General features: G+C 42.1%; 2 protein-coding genes across 9 annotated transcripts in view; one reads left to right on the top strand and one right to left on the bottom strand.

Annotated features, from left to right (window-relative positions):
* Positions 1-6,620, top strand: part of AMN1 (antagonist of mitotic exit network 1 homolog) — a 57,920-nt gene extending 51,300 nt beyond the window's left edge. For all 5 annotated transcript variants that reach the window (XM_007968108.3, XM_007968106.3, XM_073020608.1 and 2 more), the window contains one exon: positions 5,375-6,620. In XM_007968108.3, the coding sequence (XP_007966299.2) occupies positions 5,375-5,448 (74 nt within the window). In that variant the 3' untranslated portion in view covers positions 5,449-6,620. The remainder of the gene's footprint in view (positions 1-5,374) is intronic.
* On the bottom strand, positions 527-21,742 carry ETFBKMT (electron transfer flavoprotein subunit beta lysine methyltransferase). 4 transcript variants are annotated; one of them, XM_007968103.3, is made up of 4 exons: positions 21,575-21,742; positions 18,678-19,106; positions 11,216-11,346; positions 527-10,112 (listed from the first exon to the last, which is right to left on the bottom strand). In XM_007968103.3, the coding sequence occupies exons 2-4, from the start codon at positions 18,989-18,991 to the stop codon at positions 9,769-9,771; spliced, it is 789 nt and encodes a 262-aa protein (XP_007966294.1). In that variant the 5' UTR covers positions 18,992-19,106; positions 21,575-21,742; the 3' UTR covers positions 527-9,768. The 4 variants fall into 4 exon arrangements, with proteins under 4 accessions (XP_007966294.1, XP_007966292.1, XP_007966293.1 ...); XM_007968101.3 differs by having other exon boundaries at positions 21,631-21,742; XM_007968102.3 differs by lacking the exon at positions 21,575-21,742 and adding an exon at positions 21,146-21,549.
* Positions 21,743-27,367: the final 5,625 nt, after the last annotated feature.

Raw genomic sequence — 27,367 nt, 5'->3', positions numbered from 1 at the left:
TATAATTCCTTCCTGCGCCTCTAGTGTAAAGTGGCTTAACTGTTACTAGGATAGGGAAACAAATAGGAAGGTGACATCAAGCATCAGTCATGTGATTAGCATAAATGACCCGTTAGCTCTTTTTCAGTCTGGAGAGTATGTGTTTCTTTTTTCTTTTCTTTTTTTTTTGAGACAGAGTCTCAGTCACCTAGGCTGGAGTGCAGTGGTGCAATCTCGGCTCACTGCAAGCTCTGCCTCCCAGGTTCACGCCATTCTCCTGCCTCAGCCTCCCGAGTAGCTGGGACTACAGGCACCCACCACTACGCCCGGCTAATTTTTTTTGTATGTTTAGTAAAGACAGGTTTCACCGTGTTAGCCAGGATGGTCTTGATCTCCTGACCTCGTGATCCGCCCGTCTCGGCCTCCCAAAGTGCTAGGATTACAGGCGTGAGCCACCACGCCCGGCCAAGAGAGTATGTGTTTCTATAAAATGTTCTGCCAAGGGATTATGAAATACTTAGCGACCCCATAGTTTTTCCCTGCAGCATAATAAAGGCATTGAATATTCTTATTTAAACCCACAGTCCTAAATACTCTATCTTCATAGGAAGAAGCTGCCTAAGGAGACTAATATAATACTGCCATCTAGCATCAAAAATTTTAAATTACATAAAAATGTTCCATGCTTACTATTGGAGGGAAAAGCATCTTCCTATAATGTGCAATAGTGAATTCCCACACAAGAGTGACAAATGTAGACAGAAGACAAATATTTATATATAATATTTGATAACTAACATATTTACATTGGTAGGCCAAGGCAGGCAGATCATGGGGTCAAGAGATCGAAACCATCCTGGCCAATATGGCGAAACTCTTGTCTCTAAAAATACAAAAATTAGCTGGGCATGGTGGCACGCACTTGTAGTCCCAGCTACTTGGGAGACTGAGGCAGGAGAATCACTTGAACCTGGGAGGCGGAGGTTGCAGTGAGCCGAGAACATGCCACTGCACTCCAGCCTGGCGACAGAGTGAGACTCCATCTCAAAAAAAAAGAAAGAAATTGGGAAGTGTTAAGTCTCTAATTTTGTTCTTTTTCAAAATTCTATTGACTGTTCTGGGTCCCCCCAATTCTCATACAAATATTAGAATCATCTTATCAATTTCTTTTTGTTGTTGTTGTTGTTGTTGAGACAGGGTCTCTGTCACCCAGGCTGGAGTGCAGTGATGCCATCTCAGCTCATTGCAGCCTTGACCACCAGGGTTCAAGCGATTCTCCCACCTTAGTCCTCCAAGTAGCTGGGACAACAGGTGCGCACTACCACTTCTGGCTAATTTTTGTATTTTTAGTAGAGACGGGGTTTCACCATGTTGCCCAGGCTGGTCTTAAACTCCTGAGCTCAAGCGATCCGCCTGCCTTGGCCTCCCAAAGTGCTGAGATTACAGGTGTTAGCCACCCTGCCAGGCCCCATCTTACTGATTTCTGCTAACAATAAAAAGCCAGCTTGTATTTTGATATGAATTTCACTGAATCTGTAGGTAATTTGGGAAATATTGCTATCTTAATAATATTAAGTCTTTTGGTCTGGATTTTTTTATTTAGATCTTTAATTTCTTTCAATAATGGCCTGTAGTTTTCAGAGTATAAGTTTTTCACTTTCATTCGATTTATTCCTAAGTATTCTATTATTTTTGATGGCAACATAAATGGAATTATTTTCTAGTTCATTTTTGGATTATTCATTGTTGGTATATAGAAATACATTTGATTTTTATATATTGTTCTTGTACCTTGCTGAACTCATTTATTCTTTTAGTGAATTCCTTGGGATATTGTATACATAATATAACATCATCTACAAATAGTTTTAGTTTTCCTTCCAACCTGAATGCCTTTTCTTTTTCTTGCCTAATTTCCATGACTAGAACCTCTGATACAATGTTGGATAGAAATGGCAAGAGTGGACATCCTGGCGGGGCACGGTGGCTCACGCCTGTAATCCCAGCACTTTGGGAGGCCAAGGCAGGTGGATCAGGTCTCAAACTGCTGAGGTCAGGAGTTGAGACCAGCCTGGCCAGCATGGTGAAACCCCATCTCCACTAAAAGTACAAAAAATTAACTGGGCGTGGTTGAGGGCGCCTGTAATCCCAGCTACTCGGAAGCTGAGGCAGGAGAATCACTTGAACCTGGGAGCCAGAGGTTGCAGTGAACCGAGATCACATCATTGAACTCCAGCCTGGGCAACAAGAGTGAGACTGTCTCAAAAACAAAAGAGTGGATATCCTTGTCTTGATCCTAGGGAGAAAACATTTAATTTTTCACTATTAACTATAGGTTTTTCTTGTTTGTTTTTGAGACAGGGTCTTGCTCTGTTGCTCAGGCTGGAGTGTAGTGACATGAACACACTCACTGCAACCTCTGTCTCCCAGGCTCAAGCAGATCCTCCTACCTCAGCCTCCTGAGTAATTGGGACTACAGGCATGTGCCACCACACTCAGCTAATTTTTAAATTTCTTTTGCAGAGACAGGGTCTCACTATATTTCCCAGGCTGGTCTTGAACTCCTGGGCTCAAGTGATCCTCCCGCCTTGGCCTCCCAAAATGCTGGGATTACAGGCATAAGCCACTGCACCCTGCCAGCTATGGGTTTTTCATAGATGCCCTTTATCAGGTTGAGGAAGTCATCTTCTATTCCTAGTTGGTTGAATGAGCATTGGTTTTTGTCAATTGGTGTTTTGTTTTGTTTTGTTTTGAGACTGAGTCTTGCTCTGTTGTCCAAGCTGGAGTGCAGTGGCAGCATCTCAGCTCACTGCAACCTCTGCCTCCTGGATTCAAGCGATTCCCTCGCCTCGTCCTCCTGAGTAGCTGGGATTACAGACACCCACCACCATGCCTGGCTAATTTATTTTTTGTATTTATAGTAGAGATGGGGTTTTCCCATCTTAGCCAGCCTGGTCTTGAACTCCTGGGCTCAGGTGATCAGCCTCCCAAAGTGCTGGGATTCCAGGCGTGAGCCACTGCACCCAGCCAAATGGTGTTTGTCTGTTGAGATGATCATGTGGTTTTAGTTCTTTGTTCTATTAGAATGGTGTAGGTGATAAGCTGAATAATGCTCTCACCCACCCAATGATATCCATGTTCTAATGCCCAAAATGTGAGTATGTTATGTTACATAAGGTTGCCAATGGAATTAAAGTTGCTAATCAGTTGATTTTTCAGTAGGGAGATCATCCTGGATTATCTATGTAGGCCCAATAAAATGATAAGGGTCCTTAAAAGTAGAAGGACAGAGAAGGACCATAGAGATGGCAGCTTGAGAAGGACTATGCCCAATGATGCCCACTTTTTTTTTTTTTTTTTTTTGAGACAGAGTCTCACTCTGTCACCCAGGCTGGAGTACAATGGCGTGGTCTCGGCTCACTGCAACCTCCGCCTCCCTAGTTCAAGTGATTCTCCTACCTCAGCCTCCCGAGTAGCTGGGACTACAGGCGCGTGCCACAATGCTTAGCTAATTTTTTTATTTTTAGTAGAGATGGGGTTTCACTATGTTGGCCAGGCTGGTCTCGAACTCCTGACCTCATGATATGCCTGCCTCAGCCTCCCAAAGTGCTGGGATTACAGGCATGAGCCACCGCACCCAGCCCAATGTTGTTCACTTTAAGCAGGAAGGAATGCAAGGAATGTGGTAGTTTCTAGAAGCTAGAAAAGTAAAGGAAGTAGGTTCTCCTGTAGAGCCTCCAAAAAAAAAGATAAAACTTGCCTCTAAAAAGTAATGCAGACCTGCCTACACCTGATTTTAGCCCAGTGAGACCCATTTTGGAATTCTGACCTTCAAAACTGTATGATAACAAATTTGTTGCTTTAAGCCACTAGGTTTATGGTAATTTGTTACAGCAGTAATAGGACATTAACACAGTATATCATACTCATTGATTTTCAGATGTTAAACTAACCTTGCATTCCTATGACAAATCTCAGTTGGTCATGGTATGTAATCCTTTCTTCTAGTGGCTGGATTTGGTGTGGTGTTTTGTTGAGCATTTTTTAGTCTACATTAATAAAAGATCCTTGTCTGTAGTTTTCATGTGACGTCTTTGTCTGGCTTTGGTATCAGGGTAACACTGGCCTCACAGAAAGAGTCGGAAAGTGTTTCCCCCCTCTTCTATAGCCACCCAGCTTTGTCATGGTTGCCATTTATATGGTATGTCTTTCCATTCTTTTACTTTCAACATAATTTGAACCTATCTTTGATTTAGATTTCCTCTACAATAACCAATAATATTTTTATGACCATGAATAAAACTGCATTTATCTTACTAGCTACTTTTTTAAAAAATGGAATTGTAAACCTTTGTTTTCCCAATGATAATAACTTTTCATTTCTATACACTCTCTGGTTCTCTTACTGGCAATAAACCTTGGTATTTTTGCTTAATTTTATTTAACTTAAAATAAAATTTTGTCACTGTATATGATGGGCCCATCTTTTTTTGTTGTTTTTTTTGTTTTTTTTTCCCTACTGGTCTGTGAAATCTGTCTAGGAACCACCAAATTACAGGATTTCCAAGACTGGGTTAGGTTGTATATAAAACATAAGTTGTATATAAAACATAAGTTGTATCTATGGAAACAAGTCTGTTAAACTTATGAGTAATATTTAAACTAACAAAATTTTATCGGTATTTTTGCTTTAATTCAGATTTTTTAAAGACATCCTAAACCTAGGATGGAAACCATATCAAAATCACGACTGTACACTGTGAAAAACTGAAAACATCTAAATGTCCAATAATATAGATCGGTTAAATTACAGTGTATTTATATAATGGTTATCTATTTAAAATCATGTTTTATAATAGTATTATACAGACATGGAAAAATGTTCAACTACAGGTCAACTTGTCACATTCTGGTGACTACTACCTCCTCTAACCCTTTGGGTGTGTTGCAGCTTCTCAAGGTGGTTTATTGGCTTTCTTTAATCCTACTTTTTTGGTAAATATTCCCTTAATTAAATGCTGTTCAGTCACTCCACTTTAGTGAATCATCTATTTCCAGCTAAGATCCTGAAAAAAGTTATTAACCATTAACACAGGTTAATGGTGAAATTGCACCATTACTCTGGTTGGTGGAATTATGATGAAATTACACAGAAAACAACAAATGCCTTTTTTTTTTTTTTTAAAAACAAGTAATACTGTGATAGGTGCACTACACCTAATAATAGTAAGGGCTACCGTTAATTATTAGCGAGTTAGTTGTATACTGTGCTTTATAGATCACCTCCTTTAATCCTTTAAATAACTGTGTATTAACATCATCTCCAGTTAGACATGAGGAAACATTAAACATTTATTATTGTCAATTAATATATTGTCATTGTTTTCTTTTATAGATCATTCACGAGAAGTGCTGGAGCAATTAGTAGGCCCAAACAAACTAAAGCAAGTGACATGGACTGTTTATTGATGCTTTTTTGAAGATGATCAATGCTAGGAAAGCTTATCAAAACTACTTTCCCAGGAAACCATCTATGGAGATTTGCATTCTATTTAATGTTAACACTACTTTTAATTATTTTATTGTCTTAAGTTATAACTCTCAGAGAAGTAGCTGAGTCTTGGTATATACATGTTTGTGCTTTACTCTTAAACATCTTAATAGTGCTATTATTCTATATCTGTTGGATGAGTCATTATTTTTGAAATGATAATCCTAGCATGAACTCTGATCTATGGTGTTGGATTTTGTTTTTAAAATAACTTTAAAATTAACTGTTTTCCCTTGAGATTTCCTTCTCCTATGTAGGTATTTGAGCTATTGTTGTAAGCTTACCTGTAAGTATAAACCTTGGGAGAATCTAAGTAAACATATTTCTAAAAGCATATAGTTACCTTCCTATTTTCTGGCTCTTACCTTCCTGGAGTATTTAAATACCCATTTGCCAAAAGCAGACCTGAACATCAAGCCTGTTAATTCTTAAAACAAATCTTTATTTGTTTCACTGAAATGAAGTGACTTATTAGCCATTCAGTGTATTAGTATTACAGAGGCTCTTGCCCAGCCTCTTAGTTCATTGAATTTTATGGCTACTCTTCCCAATTACATTTTATTCATCTGTAAGCTTTCCTTCCTTAGCAAAATTGCATTAAAAAATGTGTAAAAATGAGTAAATACAGAATATCACTACAGAGATTTGTATCCTCAGGTTCTACTGATTTCACATTGTGAAATAAACAGCAAAGGTCTTAGTTTTCAAGTGAAAACTTTTTGGTAATCACAAAATTACCTGACACATACCATGCTTAAACCAACCCCCAAATTTAGCATATTCATTTTGCCATGAGCCTGTCTTGTTGAGATTTTCTTAAAAGATTTCTTATTTTGCCTCTGATGTAGTGAAAAACGGGGTAAGTATGCTAACTTTCTTGTGAATGTTGGGGGGTACTTATTCAACCCCATTTCTTGTCCTTACTATTGCTTTATAAATGTGGTATGTTTATAGTGTGGCTATATATGTTGCCACTGCAAAGGTGGCACATATGTATATATGTGCAAAAAGGGTAAGGCCTGTTCTATCTGTGAAATTTTTCTAAAGACGAATTCAATAAAATTTAATACTGAATATTTAACCAAGTCAATCGTATTTTCCCCTTTTTGCAGAAACCAGTTTCGACTCTTAAGTTGTGAGCTTCTTTGGGTCTATGAAGGATTTATCTTCCTAAAACAGTTTGCAGTTTTATTTTCCTCCTTTTTTATGTTGCTACTTGTATTAATTATTTCTCACCACTCTGTTTAAAATATCTGTACCCCATCTAGTACCCAGTATTCCCTATCACCTTTACCTCTTTTTCTCCTTACTACCTATCACCATCTGATGCCTGTTTTACTTTTCATTTGTTCATTATGTCTCCCTACTCTAGAATATAAATTTTGTAAGGACAAAATATTTATCTTTTTTTTTCATTGCTGTATCCCTATATCCCCAGTGCCTAGAACAGTGCCTGGTATATAATAAGCACTCAAATATTCATTGAATAAGTAAATATGGAAAGAAATAAAGGAGGAAAGAAACACACACCCAGTAATACCCAGCCTGGCCAATGTAGCAAGACTCCACGTCTACAAAAAATACAAAATAAAAAATCTAGCCAGGCATCATGGTGGTGCATGCCTGCAGTCCTAGCTACTAAGGAGGCTGAAGTGGGAGGATTACCTGAGCCTGGAAAGTCAAGGCTGCAGTGAGCATGGTCACATCGCGGAACTCCAGCCTGGATGAGAGAGCAAGACCCTGTCTAAAAACAAAACAAAACAAAAACCTCAACAACAACAACAACAACAAAAATTTCCAGTCTCTAGTCTGATTTATATGTTCTAATATAAAGGGATTGGAAGTCATCATTCCCATCCTCACAGTAAGAATAAAGCTGAATAAACTGAAAAATCAACAACACTTAGATCCTAATTTATTTAAGGTTAAAGAGCAAATGCCTCACATATTAGAAATGCAAATACAAAGAACCACAGCTTACAGGGAGCAGAAGCCTTTTGCTGGAGCCAGTACCAGTAGGAACATTTATGCTATAATTCCTGAGTTGCTGGAGGCTCCATGTGGATGGACTTAAGAATCAACAGCTCCAGCCTGGTGCAGTGGCTCACAATGGTAATCCCAGCAATTTGGGAGGCTGAGGCGGATGGATCACCTCAGGACAGGAGTTTGAGACCAGCCTGGCCAACATGGTGAAGCCCTGTCTTTACTAAAAATACAAAAATTAGCTGGGCATGGTGGTGCATGCCAGTAATCCCAGCTGAGCATGGTGATGCACGCCTCTAATCCCAGCTACTTGGGAGGCTGAGGCAGGAGAATCACTTTAACCCAGGAGGCAGAGGTTGCAGTGAGCCAAGATCGTGCCATTGCACTCCGGCCTGGGTGATAAGAGTGAGACTCTGTCTCAAAAAAACAAAAAAAAATCAAAAGCTCCAGGAATCTGTCCATAACCGTTATCTCACCAGGTGTGGTAACCCTGCCGTCACTCTGAACCTACACTGCTTCTGGGAGCTGCCTAATTCACAGATTGTTCTTTGCTCAATTAAACTTTGTTAAATTAAAACAAACCAACTCAAGGGGGCCCACTCCTAGGGGAGACACCACACTTTCATAGTTTTACCTCCAGGATACCTACCAGGTTCTCAGGGTGAGGATCAGAGAAAAATCCCTTCTTCTGGTACGAGGATGGGGAAAGTAACCATTTTGAAATATGCCCAAGCATTCAATTCTCCTTAACAAAAGCCAGCTCTCAAGGGAAACTATTTTACCAGAGCCTAGCTGACCTGGGGGAAAGGAAGTACGCAGCTCTAGCCTCCTCTAGCCTTCCTGTCTCACCAAAGGGACAAAAGAAAAGCTGAAAGCACTTGTGAAGGTCACAGCAGGAGCACAGGCTGACTTAACTGACTGAGACTTAATCACAGAACTATAGAACATACCTTCTCCCATACTTTATCACATCAATTAGGCTATTGTATAATAACAGGGAATTACAGGTGAAAAAAACTGCAAGCTTCAGATTCTATATAAGAAGGAATCTCTAGGGAAACTCAAAGATAACAGGGGAGACAATAACAAGGACACTAGAGGAAAACTTAGCCTGTAATAGCTACACTACAGCAAACAATAGCCCTACCCAAATTTTAAAACCTCATGCTACCTTAGTTTACCTGCTTATTTATCCAATACATCATGTCTAGCTATCAACAAAAAATTACAAGGCATGCTAAAAGACAAAAAAACAGTCTGGAAAGACAAGCATCAGAACCAGACTCAGATATGGTAGACATTTTAGAATTATCAGATCATAAATTTAAAATAACTGATTAACATGCAAAGGGCTCTAATGCGAAAAGCATACAACATGCAAGAATGATGGGTGACATACGCAGAGATAGAAGCTATAAGAAAAAATCAAAAGGAAGTGATAGAAATAAAAAACATTGTCAGGCTGGTGTGGTGGCTCACACCGGTAATCCTAGCACTTTGGGAGGCCAAGGCGGGTGGATCACCTGAGGTCAGGAGTTTGAGACTGGCCTGGCCAACATGGCAAAACCCAGTCTCTACTAAAAATATAAAAATGAGCCAGTCATGGTGGTGCACACCTAAAATCCCAGCTACTCCAGAGGCTGAGACAGGACAATTGCTTGAATGTGGGAGGCGGAGGCTACAGTGAGCTGAGATATGCGCCACTGCACTCCAGCCTGGGCAACGAGCGAGACTCCATCTCAAAAAAAAAAAAAAATAATAAGCCCAGAGTTCAAAGTTGCAGTGCTCAATGATTAAGCCTCTGAATAGCCCCTGCATTCCAGCCTGGGAGCAGAGACTCTGTCTCTAAAAAAAGAAAAAATATATATATTATTCTATGTTTTCTTTGTTTAATTAAAAGTTACATCACAGTTGTTCTCAACTACAGAAACAGATCCGGCTACAATGTTTCATTCCTCTGCATTACTTAAATTAAATGCTGCCACCATTGAGTATGGCATTGTATAATCATATTTTTTCAGTGGTTAAAATAGAAAAAAAATGCAGATAGAGATGTGTATAATTGGCATGCATAGAAATACAGAACCAGTTACATGACAAAAGTAAGCAAAACTCTAAACCTTCATATTTTAAAAACAAGATTTGCCATTTAACAAGAATTGCATTCATTAAACTGGAGAGTATCTCCTATAGAGAAAACTTTTAGAGTCAGATCCAAACATTACTATATTCATACTTGGAAGTACTTCGACAACTCAAGGCTGAAAATCCCACACTGTGCTTGTTGTCAGTCCACTGTTTTCCTGCCTAGTAGGCTCCAAAAGTGAATATTCTACCACTTTGTGCAGGTGATGCTGAATGCTGTGTCCACTGAACTGGGGCCGCCCAGGGTCACCAATCAGTACTCGAGTTCTATAGGTCCAGAAGCACTTCTTCAGCCACTGATGAAGACTATCTGCAAGGTTTTCATCATAAAACATATCGCCAAGAACAACAAGGTCCCACTTATCTTGTTCCAAATTCAAAATGTTTTGGATTAAAATAGGAAAAGGATTCAGTTGGTTCAATTCACAATTTAGTGTAATAGCCATTCCTGCAACTTAAAAAAAAAAAAAAAAAGCACAAAATGAATTGGTACATGCTAGGCTGTTGTAATTCCCTGTTGATTAAATAATTTAAAAGATCTGCTAACAATATATTTTTCTTCCTTTTTGTTGAAAGTTGTTGTTTAAAGTAAAGAAGTATAAAGGTTATCTCAATATAAGCTATACCACAATTTCCAAATATATGACTGGATATCCTGAAAACAAAACAAACAATTCAAAACACCTAGAAATGTTGGGAGTTTTAGGAATATTTGCTGATTTCATTAACCAAAATATTTTGGTTTTTTACTGTGAACAGGGAAACAAGCCTTGGGCTTGATTGAGCATGGCAATAAATGAGAACTGAGACCACTTGGCTGGGCGCAGTGGCTCACGCCTGTAATCCCAGCACTTTGAGAGGCTAAGGCAGGCGGATCACCTGAGGTCAGGAGTTTGAGACCAGCCTGGCCAACATGGTGAAACCCTGTCTCTAATGAAAATACAAAAATTAGCTGGACATGGTGGTGCGTGCTTGTAACCCCAGCTACTCGGGAGGCTGGCGCAGGAGAATCACTTGAACCCAGGAGGTGGAGATCGTAGTGAGCCGAGACCATACCACTGCACTCCAGCCTGGGCAACAGAGTGAGGCTCCGTATCCAAAAAAAAACAAAAGAGCTGAGACTCCTTTATAAAATAAAGGTTTTCAAGGACTATATTCTCAGTGAAAGGGTAGACCAGAAGAAAATCAGATCAAATAAAAACTTACCTGTCTCAGCCTGGGTTCTAATGGAATAAAAATCACCCTCAAAGACAGGCCAACACTCACTTGGGTTTGGGGTCAAACACTATTTACTTATTTCAGGAAATTCCTAACCCATAAATTAACAGAAGTGCTCCCTCCAGGATGTCTGGCAGACACAAATCCTCTTGGGAAAAATGTACCATCTACTCCGACCTCAGGGGATTCCTACAGATAATGTCCCAGTGCACACAGATTCACAATGTCTGATCACAAAATACATACGACAATAAGCTACCACACTGAGCATGTGTACATATTTATTCTGGAGAAGAAAAAAAAGATGAGCCTTAAGTATTTTAAAATATGAATCCTTACTAGGGTCTATGTCATTGGCCAAGATCCTTGATGCCCCGCTCATCTTAGCAGCAATAGCTGTTGCTCCACAACCACTCCCAAGATCTAATACAGATTTTCCTCTGACAACATCAGGATTATCCAAAAGATACCTAAATTAAAAAGAAAGGAGAAACATGTCTCAGAGAGATGAGGAAAAATAAGTGTTGGGAACAGGCCCCCCAAAATCTGGCCATAAACTGGCCCCAAAACTGGCCATAAACAAAATCTCTGCAGCACTGTGACATGTTCATGATGGTCATGACGCCCACGCTGGAAGGTTGTGGGTTTACCGGAATGAGGGCAAGGAACACCTGGCCCACCCAGGGCAGAAAACCACTTAAAAGCTTTCTTAAACCACAAACAATAGCATGAGTCATCTGTGCCTTAAGGACATGCTCCTGCTGCAGATAGCCCAACCCATCCCTTTATTTCAGACCATCCCTTCATTTCCCATAAGGGATACTTTTAGTTAATCTAATGTCTACAGAAACAATGCTAATGACTGGCTTGCTGTTAATAAATACGTAGGTAAATCTCTGTTCGGGGCTCTCAGCTCTGACGGCTGTGAGACCCCTGATTTCCCACTTCACACCTCTATATTTCTGTGTGTGTGTCTTTAATTCCTCTAGCGCCGCTGGGTTAGGGTCTCCCCAACCCAGCTGGTCTCGGCAAATAAGAGGTATCCAAAAAAAGAAAAGGAAAAGAAAGAAAAGACATGTCCTTAGGTTGACTGGACAAAAGAAATAGTGAAACATAGCAGAAGAACCTGGTCCAACCTTGGCAAGTTTGGTCTGACTAGAGTGACACAAAAAGTCCATCTCCAGAGCTGGGCAGAGGTGGCAGAAGAAAGGACCTAGTCATTTGGTCTTTCTCTTCAGCACGTATGAAGCACAGTACCACACAACTGACTAATCATGCTATTCAAGTCAATTTTTTTCAAAAAAAAGTTGTAGGTTGGGCACAGTGGCTCATGCCTGTAATCCCAGCCCTTTGGGAGACCAAGGCAGGCACATCACTTGAGGCCAGGAATTCGAGAACAACCTGGCCAACATGGCAAAATCTCATCTCTACTAAAAATCCAAAAATTAGCTCGGCATGGTGGTATGGGCCTATAGTCCCAGCTACTCAGGAGGTTGAGGCAGGAGAATCACTTGAACCCAGGAGGCAGAGGTTGCAGTGAGCTGAGATTATGCCACTGTGCTCCAGCCTGGGCGACAGGGCAAGACTCCATCTCAAAAATTTAAAATAAAAAAAAAATACAAAAATTAGCAAGGGGTGGTGGCGGGTGCCTGTAATCTCAGCTACTCGGGAGGCTGAGGCAGAATTGCTTGAACCAGGGAAGCAGAGGTTGCAGTGAGCCAAGATTGCACCACTGCACCCCAGCCTGGGTGACACAGCGAGACTATTTTAAAAAAAAAAAAAAGTTGTAAAGGAAAATAAGAAGTCTTGGGCTGGGCACAGTGGCTTACGCCTGTAATCCCAGCACTTCGGGAGACTGAAGCGGGCAGATCACAAGGTCAGGAGATTGAGACTATCCTGGCTAACACGGTGAAACCCCGTCTCTACCAAAAATGCAAAATAATTAGCCAGGCGTGGTGGCGGGTGCCTGCAGTCCCAGCTACTTGGGAGGCTGAGGCAGGAGAATGGCGTGAACCCAGGAGGTGGAGCTTACAGTGAGCCAAGATGGCACCACTGCACTCCAGCCTGGATGACAGAGCGAAACTCTGTCTCAAAAAAAAAAAAAAGAAAACAAAAAGTCTCTAGACCCGCAAAACTCATTATGTCAAAAGGAAAGTTAAGCCTGGAGGCCAAGTTAGGGAACACTGTCCTTTTCTCAAGAATAGATAGCTGTTACTTCACAACCTTGTGTCAAAGCGCTATACATTAGCCAGACCCCTACAAAAGGAAAAGGTCTCAGGGATCTCAGGATGACTGCCCTCACAAATTGCTCATAAATTCTTGCAGACCCCTAAACTTTCGAGATGTATCTCCTCCGATAAACAAAAACATACCAACTCTAACTTTAGTCTGCTACCTAAGTCTAACTCCTTGTCCACAAAACTAAAGTGTTAAATTTCATACTAACAATGTCCATTACAAGCTTATCTTCCTGGGTACAGAATAAAAACAGGATAAGGCTAGGTGCAGTGGCTCACACATGTAATCTCAACACTTTGGGAGGCTGAAGTGGGGAGGATCACTTGAGCCCAAGAGTTTGAGACCAGCCTGAGCAACACAGTGAGACCCCCTCTCTACAAAAAGTACAAAAATTAGTTGCTTATGGTGCCACATGCCTGTGGTCACAACTACTTGGGAGGCTGAGATGGGAGGATCACTTGTGCCCAGGAGGTCAAGGCTGCAGTGAGCAAAGATTGCACCACGGCACCCCAGCATGGGTGACAAAGTGAGACCCTGTCTCAAGAAAAAAAACAGGATGAGAGCAATCATTCCTTCACCTAACCTGAGACATCTACGTAATTAACTCTTCCTTACTCCCTATTTTCGAATGTTCACCTTATGTAGAGCATAGATTTACTGGGCACTGACTAAAATCTCACAAGGATGTAATTATTTGCCTCACTGCCTAGCCCACCGTTTCCTACATGCCTTTTCCCCTTTAAAGAAATGTATAGCCAGGCACAGTGGCTCATGCCTGTAATCCCAGCACTTTGGGAGGCTGAGCAGGTGGATCACCTGAAGTCAGGAGTTTGAGACCAGCCTGGCCAACATGGTGAAATCCCGTCTCTACTAAAAACTAGCCAGGTATGGTGGTGGGCGCCTGTAATCCCAGCTACTCAGGAGGCTGAGGCAGGAGAATTGCTTGAACCCAGGAGGCAGAGGTTGCAGTGAGTAGTGACAGAGCAAGACTCCGTCTCAAAAAAAAAAAAAAAAAGAAAGAAAAGAAATGTATAAATGTCCAGGCGAGGTGGCTCACGCCTGTAATCCCAGCACTTTAGGGGGCGGAGATGGGTGGATCACCTGAGGTCAGGAGTTTAAAACCAGCCTGGCCAACATGGTGAAACCCTGTCTCTACTAAAAATACAAAATTAGCCAGGTGCGGTGATGCATGCCTGTAATCCCAGCTACTCGGGAGGCTGAGGCAGCAGAATCGTTTGAACCCGGGAGGGGGAAGGCTGCAGTCTGCCAAGATTGTGCCATTACATTCCAGCCTGGGCAACAAAAGCAAAACTCCATCTCAAACAACGGAGGGGAGGGGAGGGGAGGGGAGAGGGGGGAGGGGAGGGGGAGGGGGAGGGTGGAGGGGAAGGGGGAGGGGAAGGGGGAGGGGAGGGGAAGGGAGATACGGTGCCTCCTAAAAACTTCTTAGAAGAGCACAGGCCACAAACTTTTCTGTGACTTGTATTTTTCTTGGGCTTAACAAACCTCGGCTGGTTGAGACTCATGCCTCAGTCTCTCATTTGGGCTGACAAAGTATTGGATACTTAGTACGTTCCAGAAACTACCAAGCACCAGAAATTAAGACTCACAAAATACTGCTAAAACAAAGACTAAAATTAAGTAAACTCAATCCAAGAGTCACTGTCTCCTCTAGACTAAATCATAGAGTGACTTTCCTGCTGCTTGAATTGTAGTATAATGACCTCTCTGGTAAAACCCAAAGTCCAGTTCAGCCAAGGAATCTGGACTGGGGCTAAGCAGTTACCAAACAAGTGAAGATGGATGGGGAAACACTGAAATAACAAATTTCAGCTGACTCTTGATCTTAGGATTGGAGTAATAAGGAACAGTGGGTACTACTGAGGCAGGAGAATGGCAGAGGAAGTCAGGGGTGAAGGGGACCCATTGGACATAGGCTAGCTGAAACAATACCAAGAGCAAAACATACAAGATAGCAGAAACAGGACATATGAAATAAGAGAGTAAGCACTAATAGATAAGGGAGTAAGCAATGAGTTGGAACCTGCAAGATAAGGAAAATAAGTTGAAAAGGCTTGCAGTAGCAATTTGGTTACAAGAAATAAAAGATAAGCAATTTTGTCGGGAAAGATAAAATACTGTTAAGAAAGGATGCACAATTAGCTTATGAGAAAGTGCGGTTTAGACACAATGAGGGAAAGGCAAGGATGAGTAATTCACTTCTGAAAAATAAAGTAAGGTTAAGCAAGTGAGGAAAAAGCATATAAAAGGCCATGAAATGTAACAAACCAGGTCTGATACCACTCGCGGGTCAGCCTGATCCACTGCTGATCGCATTGTGCTTAACAAACTGTTTGCTGCTTTGCTACTTGTATGTGTGTCACGTCCAATTCTTTGTTCATGGCACCAAGAACCTGGGACTTGACAACATCTACCAGTAAAACTATGGCAAAGTAGAGGTATACATGCCCTGTCTAAATAGCTGCTACCGCCAGGCACGGTGGCTCATGCCTGTAATCCCAGCACTTTGGGAGGCCAAGGCCGGCAGATCACTTGAGGTCAGGAGTTCGAGACCAGCCTGGCCAACTTGGTGAAACCCTGTCTCTAATAAAAATACAAAATTAGGTCAGGCGCGTTGGCTCACGCCTGTAATCCCAACATTTTGGGAGGCCAAGGAGGGTGGATCACGAGGTCAGGAGTTCAAAACCAGCCTGATCAACATGGTGAAACCCTGTCTACTAAAAATACAAAAATTAGCCCGGCATGGTGGCACGAGCCTATAGTCCCAGCTACTTGAGAGGCTGAGGCAGGAGAATCACTTCAACCCGGGAGGCGGAGGTTGCAATGAGCCGAGATCACACCACTGCACTCCAGCCCGGGTGACAGAGCGAGACTCCGTCTCAAAAAAAAAAAAAAAAAAAAAAAAATACAAAATTATCCAGCGGGTGCCTATAATCCCAGTTACTTGAGAGGCCAAGGCAGGAGGATCATTTGAACCTGGGAGGTGTAGGTTGTAGTAGGCTGAGATTGCACCACTGCACACCAACCTGGACAACAGAGTGAGACTCCATCTCTAAATAAATAAATAGGCTGGGTGCAGTAGCTCACACCTGTAATCCCAGCACTTTGGGAAGATGAGGTCAGGAATTTGAAATCAGCCTGGTCAACATGGTAAAACCTCGTCTCTACTAAAAATACTAAAAGTAGCCAGGTGTGGTGGAGGGCACCTGTAATCCCAGCTACTCGGGAGATTGAGGCAGAAGAATTGCTGAACCTGGAGTGGTTCAAGTGGAGGTTGCAGTGAGCTGAGATCACGCCATTGCACTCCAGCCTGGATGATGAGAACAAAACTCCATCTCTAAATAAGTAAATAAATAGCTGCTACCCATCTTCAGCTCACTGTTGCCACAGAGAATCCCTGTTTACCAGGTATCCCTGTTTTTCAAAGCAAAGTCAATTTTTACATGAAATCTCGCCAGTTTTAAATATCAGCAAATAATTTTTTTGAAGTTTGTAAGTACAGGTCAAACAAAACACACCTATGAGTCACCAATTTATGACATCTAACTCAGTCTCTTAAAGAAGTTGATTTTATTTCAAGTTGATAGTCACTTTAATAGATATCACTGGCCGGGCGCGGTGGCTCAAGCCTGTAATCCCAGCACTTTGGGAGGCCGAGACGGGCGGATCACGAGGTCAGGAGATCGAGACCATCCTGGCTAACACAGTGAAACCCCGTCTCTACTAAAAAATACAAAAAACTAGCCGGGCGAGGTGGCGGGCGCCTGTAGTCCCAGCTACTCGGGAGGCTGAGGCAGGAGAATGGCGTAAATCCGGGAGGCGGAGCTTGCAGTGAGCTGAGATCTGGCCACTGCACTCCAGTCTGGGCCACAGAGCGAGACTCCGCCTCAAAAAAAAAAAAAAAAAAATAGATATCACTTAAGATGTCAGCATTCTAAAACTATGATGTAACTAAATAAAGCTTGAAAATCTAGCAACACAACAATCAGAAAGTTGGCATTATTTTGTACTAGCTGGAAAGCTTTCCAGTCCTTGGAATTTCCAACCAAAAGCTCTATGTTTGCATTTACACACTTTACTTAAAACTACATATAACACTAATTACGTAGGCTATACCATTCCTGTGAAACAGAAGTCCTTATCACCATTTTTGTTTCACAGCTGTAGAACCACAGGCCATAAACAGATGAAATCATTTACCAATCCTACAACAAAGACTAGATCAAAATGCAAAAAGCTCTTGCCTTTATTTCATCAGCTGTGTTTCAATAAGAAGTATAGTGTGGCTATGTGAGAAAATGCCCTAAGACCTCTGCAATATGGAGAGTTAGAAGATGGGGAGGGGGGATTAAAACGCAGATTCAAGTCCTAAATTTTCAACAAGCCTCTAGAGAAGAGGGATTTTTTCCTCACTCTATTGCCACATTGGCCAGGCTGGTCTTGAACTCCTGACCTCAAGTGATCCGCCGGCCTCAGCCTCCCACAGGCATGAGCCACTGAGACTTTTATTCTCTCTTTTAAAAATAGATACAGGGTCTCACTCTATTACCCAGGCTGGAGTGCAATGGTGCAATCACAGCTCACTGTAACCTAGAAATCCTGGGTTCATGTGATCCTCCCACCTCAGCCTCCTGAGTTGCTAAGATTACAGGCACAAGACACCACACCTGGCTAATTAAAAAAAACTTTTTTTTTGTAGAGACAAGGGTATCACTATGTTGCCTAGGCTGGTCTCGAACTCTTAACTTCAAGCTGTCCTCCTGCACTGGCTTCCTAAAGCACTGGGATTACAAGCACTGCACCCAATAGAAGAGGGAATCTTTGAGCACCCCACTCACTCACAGCTCCCGTTTTATGGGAAAAGCAGCAACTCTGGAAAGAATGTGAGATTTATGGAGCAACATTCACTGAATTAAAGGAGAGCTGAAGGACTGGGTATTTAGCTTCCATCTAAAAACTCTGCAATGGTCATGCGCTATGAACTATGAACCTCCTAACAGATGAGATTTCTGGATCACTTATAGCTATCCAGGGTCCTGACAGCTGACTCTAGGATTTCTCTTGGGGAGACAGCTACTTGGGAAAATGGCTTGATAAGCTTGGGTTACAAGGGAAAATTATGCAACAAGGCAACCAAAAAATATGGCTAACCTAAGGTCAGGTTCAGAGGCCCACGTCTGTAATACCAGGACTTGGGGAGGTTGAGGAGGCCAGGAGTTTAAGACCAGCCTGGACAACATAGCAAGATCCTGTCTCTACCAAAAAAAAAAAAAAAAAGAAAGAAAGAAAGAAGAAAAAAGAAAACAAGAAGACTTTTGAGTTTTGCTGGTTTCTGTTTTGTTTTGTTTTTAAAGACAGGCCAGGCGGGAGTGCAGTGGCAGGATCACAGCTTACTATACAGTCTCAGCCTCCCAAAGTACTGAGACTACAGGCATGAGCCACCACGCCCAGACTTGCTGTGGTTTTTTGTAGAGGCTGGAGTTGGAGGGGACTGAAAAGAGCAAAGATCTGTACCGCCTTAAAGGTTTCAATAGGGTCATACCTAGACAGGGCTTGGCCTCCTGGCCAGTAGATGGCCCAGTAAGGATCACTGTGGGGCCACAGGTCAGCTCTCTCCCACCAGAATTTGCATCTGGGGGTCAAAAGCCGCAACTGGATTTCAGGGGTGAGGCTACCACTGCTGGTGACTTCAGTGTTCTCCTCCAGGAAAGCCTTTATCTCAGGATCCAAAAAGCTTCCAGCTCCCCTCCAGGGACACCGGCCACAGGGAAACAAGAGAAGACCACTGCTTCGCATAGCCTGCAAGAGGAGACCACAGCGATTCCTGGGTGCTTTCCAACCTAGACTCAAAGCCATCAGGCCTTTCCCCAAACACAGGTTCTATCAATGTTCTGTTGATAATGGTTGCTTCTCAAGGAGAATGAACAAGGGTGTGTCTCCCAACTTGATCTCAACTGGAACCTCTGAGTCTCTGGGGGAAAAAAAAAAAGTAATACTGAGAATTCCAAGGAAGAACAACATTTCCAGATCCTATTACATAATAAGAAAATATTGGCCGGGGGCAGTGGCTCACACCTGTAATCCCAGCACTTTGGGAGGCCGAAGTGGGAGGATCACCTGAGGTCAGGAGTTCAAGACCAGCCTGGTCATCATGGTGAAACCCTGTCTCTACTAAAAATACAAAAAATTAACCAGGCATGGTGGCGGGTGCCTGTAATTCCACTACTTGAGAATTGCTTGAACCCGTGAGGCAGAGGTTGCACTGAGCTGAGATCGCACCATTATACTTCAGCCTGGGCAACAAGAGCAAAACTCTGTCTCAAAGAAAAAGCAGCAAAAAGAAAATATTACAGTGTAAGCTCTGTATCTGATGACTCACATGTGCAAGTTCATTTCAGATGAAAGCTTTGGTGCATCAATTGGGAAAATCCAATCTTTTTAAATGATACCTTTTCACAAGAGAACCCTTTTAGTAATTTAACACAACAAATACACAAGCATTTGATTTTGAAAGAATCCTCAAGAAAATGCCTCTTACAGGAAATCAGGCATACAGTCATCCCTCAGTATCCTCAAGGGATTGGTTCCAGTATCCCCTGCTTCCAGGGTACCACAGAGGATACTCAAGTCCCTTATATAAAATGGCATATTTGCATATAAACTAAGCATATGCTGTGGTATACTTTAAATCATCTCTGGATGACTCATAATACTTAATACAATGTAAATGCTATGTAAATAGTTGTTACACTGTATTTTTGTGTTATTTTTATTGCTGTAATTTTACATTGCTATATTGTTATATTGTGGGCCAACTGTACAACTTCTTTCAGAAATTTAACAAAGTAGGCACGCTTGGTAACTGTGAACAAAATAACAGAAGTCTTCTGTCTTCAGGAAGCTTATTATTCTAGTGGTGGGATAAAGTAGTTAACAGGGCAAACACAGTTTTTGCCTTCGTGAAGTCTAGCCAAGAGCTGGGGGGTTAATGAATTTATAATTGTCTGTGGGCAGAGATATATTAATACAAATTATATTGACTACTCTATTTCACTAAAGATTGTCATATCAGAAGACAATGCAATCAAGACTCAGGATTTTTTTCCTTTAAAAATACTGTATGGATTTAATTGTAATAAAAGAACACCAACTCCTAGATCTCTTTCTGTAAAAGCATCTGATGGTTCGATTTTACCAAGCCTAAACTGAAAAAATTTGCTCCAATAGAAAAATACCTGTGCAACTGATCACTAAGACGTTTTATACACACACACACACACACACACACACGCTGATAAGAATAAATGAGAATGAGGAACAACAACTTAAACATAACTTATGCACCCAGTTGTTTGGAGACTTCGGATCTCTTCTGCATAAATGTTTTAAATGGTCTTAAATCCACTAAAGTATTTAGATTAGGGATCAAAAATCCAAATCCCTACAAGGGGCTGGACATCATAAATGAGTGATTCAGGCTGGCTGTAAAATAACAGAGGGGCTGTGGCAAGCTAAAGACTGTTTTCAAACAGTTCAAAAGGGCCAGGCAGGAACATGCTGCCAGATCCCCCCGATTTCTCAAAATCATCGAAAAAAATCTAGATATTAACACACTAGTTTCCACTTTTTTTTTTTTTGGGGGGGGGGGGGTACAGTCTCTGTCGCCCAGGCTGGAGTGCAGTGGTGCGATCTCGGCTCACTGCAACCTCCGACTCCCAGGTTCAAGCGATTCTCCTATCTCAGCCTCCCGAGTCCTGGGATTACGGGCGTGTGCCACCACGCCCGGCTAATTTTTGTATTTGTGTGTGTGTGTGTAGAGACGAGGTTTCGCCATGTTGGCCAGACTGGTCTGGAACTCCTGACCTCAAGCGCTCCGCCTGCCTCGGCCTCCCAAAGTGCTGGGACTACAGGCGCGAGCCACCACGCCCGGCCAGCTTCCGCTTTTAAACATCAGCAACTCATGCAAATATCAAAACACAGAGGCAGCCCAAAATGCATGTCAGGTCATACATAGCCTGTGAACTCAGCGTAGACTGCCAGTGGGTGTTAGTTACCCACATCAGTGTCCTGGGATCGCAGGGGTCTCTCAGGGCCTGGTCTCCCATTAGACTAATTTTGTTAAGCAGTACTAGGCTGTCACTTGAATCACACAATGCAGCCTAAAGTTTAAAGGTAACGCAGAGCAAATAGAGATTATTTGGGATTTGGACCCCATGTCCTTTAGACCGGCGCTTCCCTCTCCCGTCCCAGCACCGATGAGGCATGGGTTATGACGTATGTGACTGTGGGGGCCACTTGGTACTTCTCTTAATGAGAAGGAGAGCTGACGGGATCAAAAGGGTTACGTTCCAGACACTGTAGACGACTGCGTCATTTTCCTCCAGAGGCGGGGTGGAGTCGATCTTAAAGGGGCAGGCACCGTCCTCCCGGTCTCCTTACCTAGCTTTGCTGACACCGCCCTCGGAAGTAAAGCACAGGACTCGCCTGTCACTCACCCTGGCGACTCTTCCTGCGCATGCTTTACATTTTCTGGGTCCCGCTACCAAAACCGAACCAAGCGCGAGCTGCTGGCTGCGGCCGGGACGTGGGCGGGACGGACGGCGGACTCTCGAGGCCCCGCCCTTTTTCCCAGCAGCGCTTTCTTTCTCCTCCACTTTCTTAAAGGGCCAGAAGCGCGAAACCAAAGGGCGCCCTGACCTCGCCCGGAAAATAAGAGAACGATAAATCTGTGTGCAATGTTTGTAGAATTTTGATTTCTAAAATTTCATTCTGAAACTATGTATGCAACACCTACTATGTACTAGTCGCACTTCCAGGCACGGGACATAGAGTGGTGAGCAAAATAGACCCAGTATATTTAAAAAAAAAAGACACAGTATAAGCCCTTTGTGCTGCCTACATTCAACTGCGATTAAATCATAATGAATGTCCTTTCTTTTCTAATAATTCATAAATTCACTATCAATTTATTTGCAGCCTATATCAGTCGAATCTGGATCTACATATATCCACCTTTCAACTGGACCCACATCCCACTGGACCCTCAACTCAACACTCAAAGTTAACTCGCCATCTCACCTGACAACAATTAAAACCTGCTCTGGCGTGCTGGGGGGGTGGGAAATGGTCCAAAACTAAGAAACAGGAAAATTGTGTTTCTGCATCTTAGTTTGCAGTTTGAGAAATACATTTGCACCTGCCTGTTCAAAATTAGAATTTGTCGCTGGGGTTCTCTGCTCCTGCCATGGGTGTGACAGCTTTTTGTCTTTCCATGTAAACTGGAATCTTTAGGAACTACTACAAGGAAAGGAAACTTTGTGCTTCCAGTCAACAGCCCCAGATGCAGCCTTATCATTTCCTTCTTAGTTGAATGGCGTACTTGCTGTATTCTTGTTGATAAGCTACACACCTTGCATTTCACAGTATTCTGCCATAGATTTCCTATGTAATAACTGATATAATGTGTTTATGACCTGCATTCATTCATTTATGAGCTGCTTTTTTCTTAATTAGTTGCTAATGTAAACTCGTTTTCTCAACTATAATAACTTTTCATTACCACACACTCTCCGATTCTCCTGCGAACAGTGAACGTTGATCCATGTTCAAGATCAATTTGTATAAGAAATATTGTTTTTAACCAGCTTCTGTGCTCTATCCCAATTAGTAGTTTGAACATCCCAGTCACTGCCCAAGAAACCAGAATGAACAGGCTGACCTAACATTTCTACAAAAAAGAGTTCCTGGTAAAACGTTTGGTAGCCATCACTGAAGATGCATTTAATAATGTTTGGATAACTCATTCAAAACTTGCAACTTGGCTGAAGGGACTGCAACATGCCTTTCCTGTTCCATAATGGTTTGAAAACTGGTCCAGTTCTTTCTGTCCCTCCTGCCATTGCTTTAGTTTGGCATTATAATGGCTTGCCTGGGTTCCTATAACTTGTCTTTCTCTAATTCTGCCTTCCTTGAGACTTTTTTTTTTTTTTTTTTTTTTTTTGAGATGAAGTCTTGCTCTGTTGCCCAGGCTGGAGTGCAGTGGCGTGATCTTGGCTCACTGCAACCTCCACCTCCTGGGTTCAAGCCATTCTCCTGCCTCAGCTTCCCCACTAGCTGGGATTATAGGTGTGTACCACCACGCCCAGCTAATTTTTGTATTTTTAGTAGAGATAGGGTTTCACCATGTTGGTCAGGCTGGTGTCGAACTTTTGACCTAGTGATCCGCCCACCTCTGCCTCCCAAAGTCCTGGGATTACAGGTGTGAACCACCATGAGTGGCCAAAACTATTCTTTATATTGCAGCTTAAATGATTTTTTTTTTCTGAAGCTTAGATTCCATAGTCTAGAAAAGGCCTACCCTTCCTGTAGTCCCAGATAAAGCATGAAAAACAGGGACATACGGATTTTCTTTTCTGTTGTTTGGTGTTGATGCGCTGTAATTTCGTAATAGAAAGGACTGTCTAGATTTTAACAAAATTGACCCACATACATCCAAGCAAACTTGTCAACTGATAACAATTTGAGCTGTTGTCTATCCTCATGATTTTTTTACTTTAACTACCTGCCCTACATTTTTGTTTACAAAGCCAGTTCTCTAATAATTAGTCCCTCTTGCAGGTGCAAGTAAAAAACTCTATTCCCTACCCAACTTTGTCTTTACGGGGTTTTTGGTTTTTCAACAAGTTATTTAATTACACTTATTAGCTGTATGATCTAGGACACATTACTAAACCTTCTTGATAATCAGTTTCTTCATCTGTAAAACAGTGATGATAATAATAATGTTTGAGGAAGATTTAATAAGATAAAAGCACACCGTGTTTAGCCCAGTTCCTGGCATGTAGTAAATGCTTGCTAAGTGTGCTATTACAGTGATGATCATTATTAGAAACACAGAGATTGATGAGCAGCAGATTGAGTTTTCAGTTAAAGCTGAGAGGATCAGACTTGAAGTTTAGAAAAATGTTTTATGCTGCAGGTAGCAAAGAGTTTAGAGTGGGGGCAAGACTGAAGACAAGGAAACCGCCATTGGAGGATATTGTGGTAATCCAAGCAAACAATAACAGAGGCAGAACTAAGGTAACTGCAAAGGGATGGAAAGAATTGGAACATCTGAAAATAATTAAGGATGAGCTATTAGCAGGACTTGGAGACTAATTAAATAAACGCATTTAACCATAATGCTAGCCAACCTCAGGGCAAGATGGTTTCTCTTGCTCCACACTGGCCTGTGCTGTTCATCAGCAGGCTATCTGTGTTCTCCCTTGCCTAAAACCTGCTCTAGCTCCCCAGACCTTCATTGGTACAGCTGGAATCCTGACTACAGCTTTCCAGGCCCATGCTAATCAGTCCTAACTTAACCTATCCTGCCTCTTTTCAATACGCTCTTCTCCCCTCTCTGCTGCAATTTGTTTTCCTCCCACAGAACCTTGTTCTCTCATCCCTAGGCCGTGTTGAAGACAGAAAGCTGCCACTGCCTCCCACCCCCAACTGCTCCTCACTGTCCAAACCACCTACTCGTCCTTCAGAACTCAGCTCAAGGTTAAGGTCCTCTGAAAAGCCTTCCCCAACACATCAGCCTACACACTAATCTTCCTATTTTCTTAGCTTCCTATGGGCATGTTCAACAAGAATATCAAGCAGAACTGTCACTGTCTAGACTTGAAAGCAGACCATCTCATTCTTCTTTTAGCCTCTAGCACAGTTAGACACTCAATAAACTCTGTTAAGTGAAAGAAAAGGCAAATACGTGAGTAAAATAACCCACGTTACATATCAGTATCTCATTTTACAAATTTACTTTTAAGAGCTTTATTGAGGTATATTTGACATAGTTTCACATTGGCAACGTTGCATGTTTACAGAGTACAATCCAATGTCCTAACATATGTATTGTCAACCCAAATGAGAGACAGGCAAGAGTCTCAATCAATCCAGGTTTATTGAGACAGAGCTTAAAAGTGTGCCCAGGAAAACCCCGAGCCACAGAAACATGAGTCTGTGGCCTATGCTCCTTGGGAAAGGTTTCAGGAGATTCGGTATTTACACATTTCTTTAAGAGAAAAGACACACAGGAAAAGGGAGATAGGCAGTGAGGCAAATGATGACATTCTTGTGAGATTTTAATTAGTGCCCAGTAAATCTATGCTATATATGAGATAAGGGCAAACATTCAAAAATAGGGAGTAAAGGAGGAATTCATTATTCAGACTTCTCAGGATAGGTAGAAGAATAATGGATCTCATCTTTGTTTTTGCACTTGGGAAGATAAGGCTTATAATTGACACGATCAGTGTGAAATTTACCAGACTTTAGGTTCCTGGACAATGAGTTAGACTTAAGTTGCAGACTTAAAGTGACAGTTGACATGTCCTTATTTATGGGAGGATTTATTATACACCTTGAAAAGTTTAGGAGTCAGGAAAGAATTTTCTTATAAGCAATTTGTGAGGGCAGTCATCTGGAAATACCCGAGACCTTTTCCTTTTGTAGGGATCTGGCTAATGTATAGCACTTTGACACAAGGCTGCGAAGTAAGCAGGCTTAACTTTCCCTTTGGCATAATAAGTTTGGGGGTTTTGAGACTTTTTATGTTCCTTTACAGTATATACTCATGAAACCATCACCAAAATCAAGATAGTGAACATATTCAGTGTTCCTGTGTAATTGCTCCCTCCAATTCTTCCCCCACTTTTTTTAAAACCTTTTTGTTCTGTTTTTTCTTTGTTTGTTTTTTTCATGAGACAGAGTCTCACTCTGTTGCCCAGGCTGGAGTGCAGTGGCACGATCCTGGCTCACTGTAACCTTCTCCTCCCGGGTTCAAGCAATTCTCATGCCTCAGCCTCCCGAGTAGCTGGGATTACAGGCGCGCACCACCACACCTGGCTAATTTTTGTATTTTCAGTAGAGACAGCGGTTCACCACGTTAGCCAGGCTGGTCTCGAACTCCTGACCTCAAGTGATCTGCCTGCCTCGGCCTCCCAAAGTGCTGGGTTTACAGGTGTGAGCCACGGCACCCATCCAGTCCTTCTCCCTTCTTCAGTCCTTTACAACCATTCTTGGCTTTCTGTCACTATAGATTGCTTTGTTTTTCCTAGATTTTCATATGCATGCAATTGTATAGAGTTTATTCTGTTTTTGTCTTATTTCTTTCACTAGTAATTATTTTTATTCATCCATGTTTCCTGCATCAATAATTCACTCCTTTATATTACTAAGTAGTGTTTCATTGTATGTATAGATAAGCTCCCGTGTTTATCCATTTACCTGTTGATGGACATTTGAGTTTTCTTTCTTTTACTATTACAAATAAAGTTGTTTTGAACATTTGTGTACAAGTCTTTGTATAGCCTTATGCTTTCTTTCCTTTGCATAAATACCTAGGAGTGCAATGGCTAGATCATATGGTAGGTGTATGATTAACTGCAAACTTTTTCTAAAATGGTTGTGCCTGCTGGGCACCGTGGCTCATGCCTGTAATCCCAGCACATTGGAAGGCCAAGGGGGGAGGACCACTGGAGGTCAGGAGTTTGAGAACAGCCTGGCCAACATGGTGAAACCCCGTCTCTACTAAAAATACAAAAATTAGTTGGACATTGTGGTATGTGCCTGTAATCCCAGTTACTCAGGAGGCTGAGACAAGAGAATCACTTGAACCCAGGAGGCAGAGGTTGCAGTGAGCCAAGATCGTGCAACTGCACTCCAGCCTGGATGACCGAGCGAGACTCTGTCTCAGAAACAACATAAAATAAAATAAAATAGTTGCGTTATTTTACATTTCCACCATCATTGCATGAGATTTCCAATTGCTCCACATCCTAGCCAACACTCGCTATTATCTGTCTTCTATTATCTGTCTTCTTTTTTTTTTTTTTTTTTTTTTTGAGACGGAATTTTACTCTGTCGCCCAGGCTGGAGTGTAGTAGCACTATCTCAGCTCACTGCAACTTCTGCCTCCCAGGTTCAAGTGATTCTCCCACCTCAGCCTCCCAAATAGCTGGGATTACAGGCGCCCGCCACCACACCCAGCTAATTTTTTGTATTTTTAGTAGAGACGGGGTTTCACCATGTTGGCCAGGCTGGTCTCAAACTCCTGGCCTCAAGTGATCCACCCACTTCGGCCTCCCAAAGTGCTGGGATTATAGACCTGAGCCACCACACCCGGCCTCTCCCCAGACTTTTGAAGGAAGTTTGTAGTTTTGGGTTTTCTGGAGCTTCAGCTTCCTTCCAGCT

The sequence above is a fragment of the Chlorocebus sabaeus genome, chromosome 11 (genome assembly GCF_047675955.1).
Source record: "Chlorocebus sabaeus isolate Y175 chromosome 11, mChlSab1.0.hap1, whole genome shotgun sequence".
Taxonomy (NCBI): Eukaryota; Metazoa; Chordata; class Mammalia; order Primates; family Cercopithecidae; genus Chlorocebus; species Chlorocebus sabaeus.
This window is presented reverse-complemented; position numbering and strand designations above follow the sequence as displayed.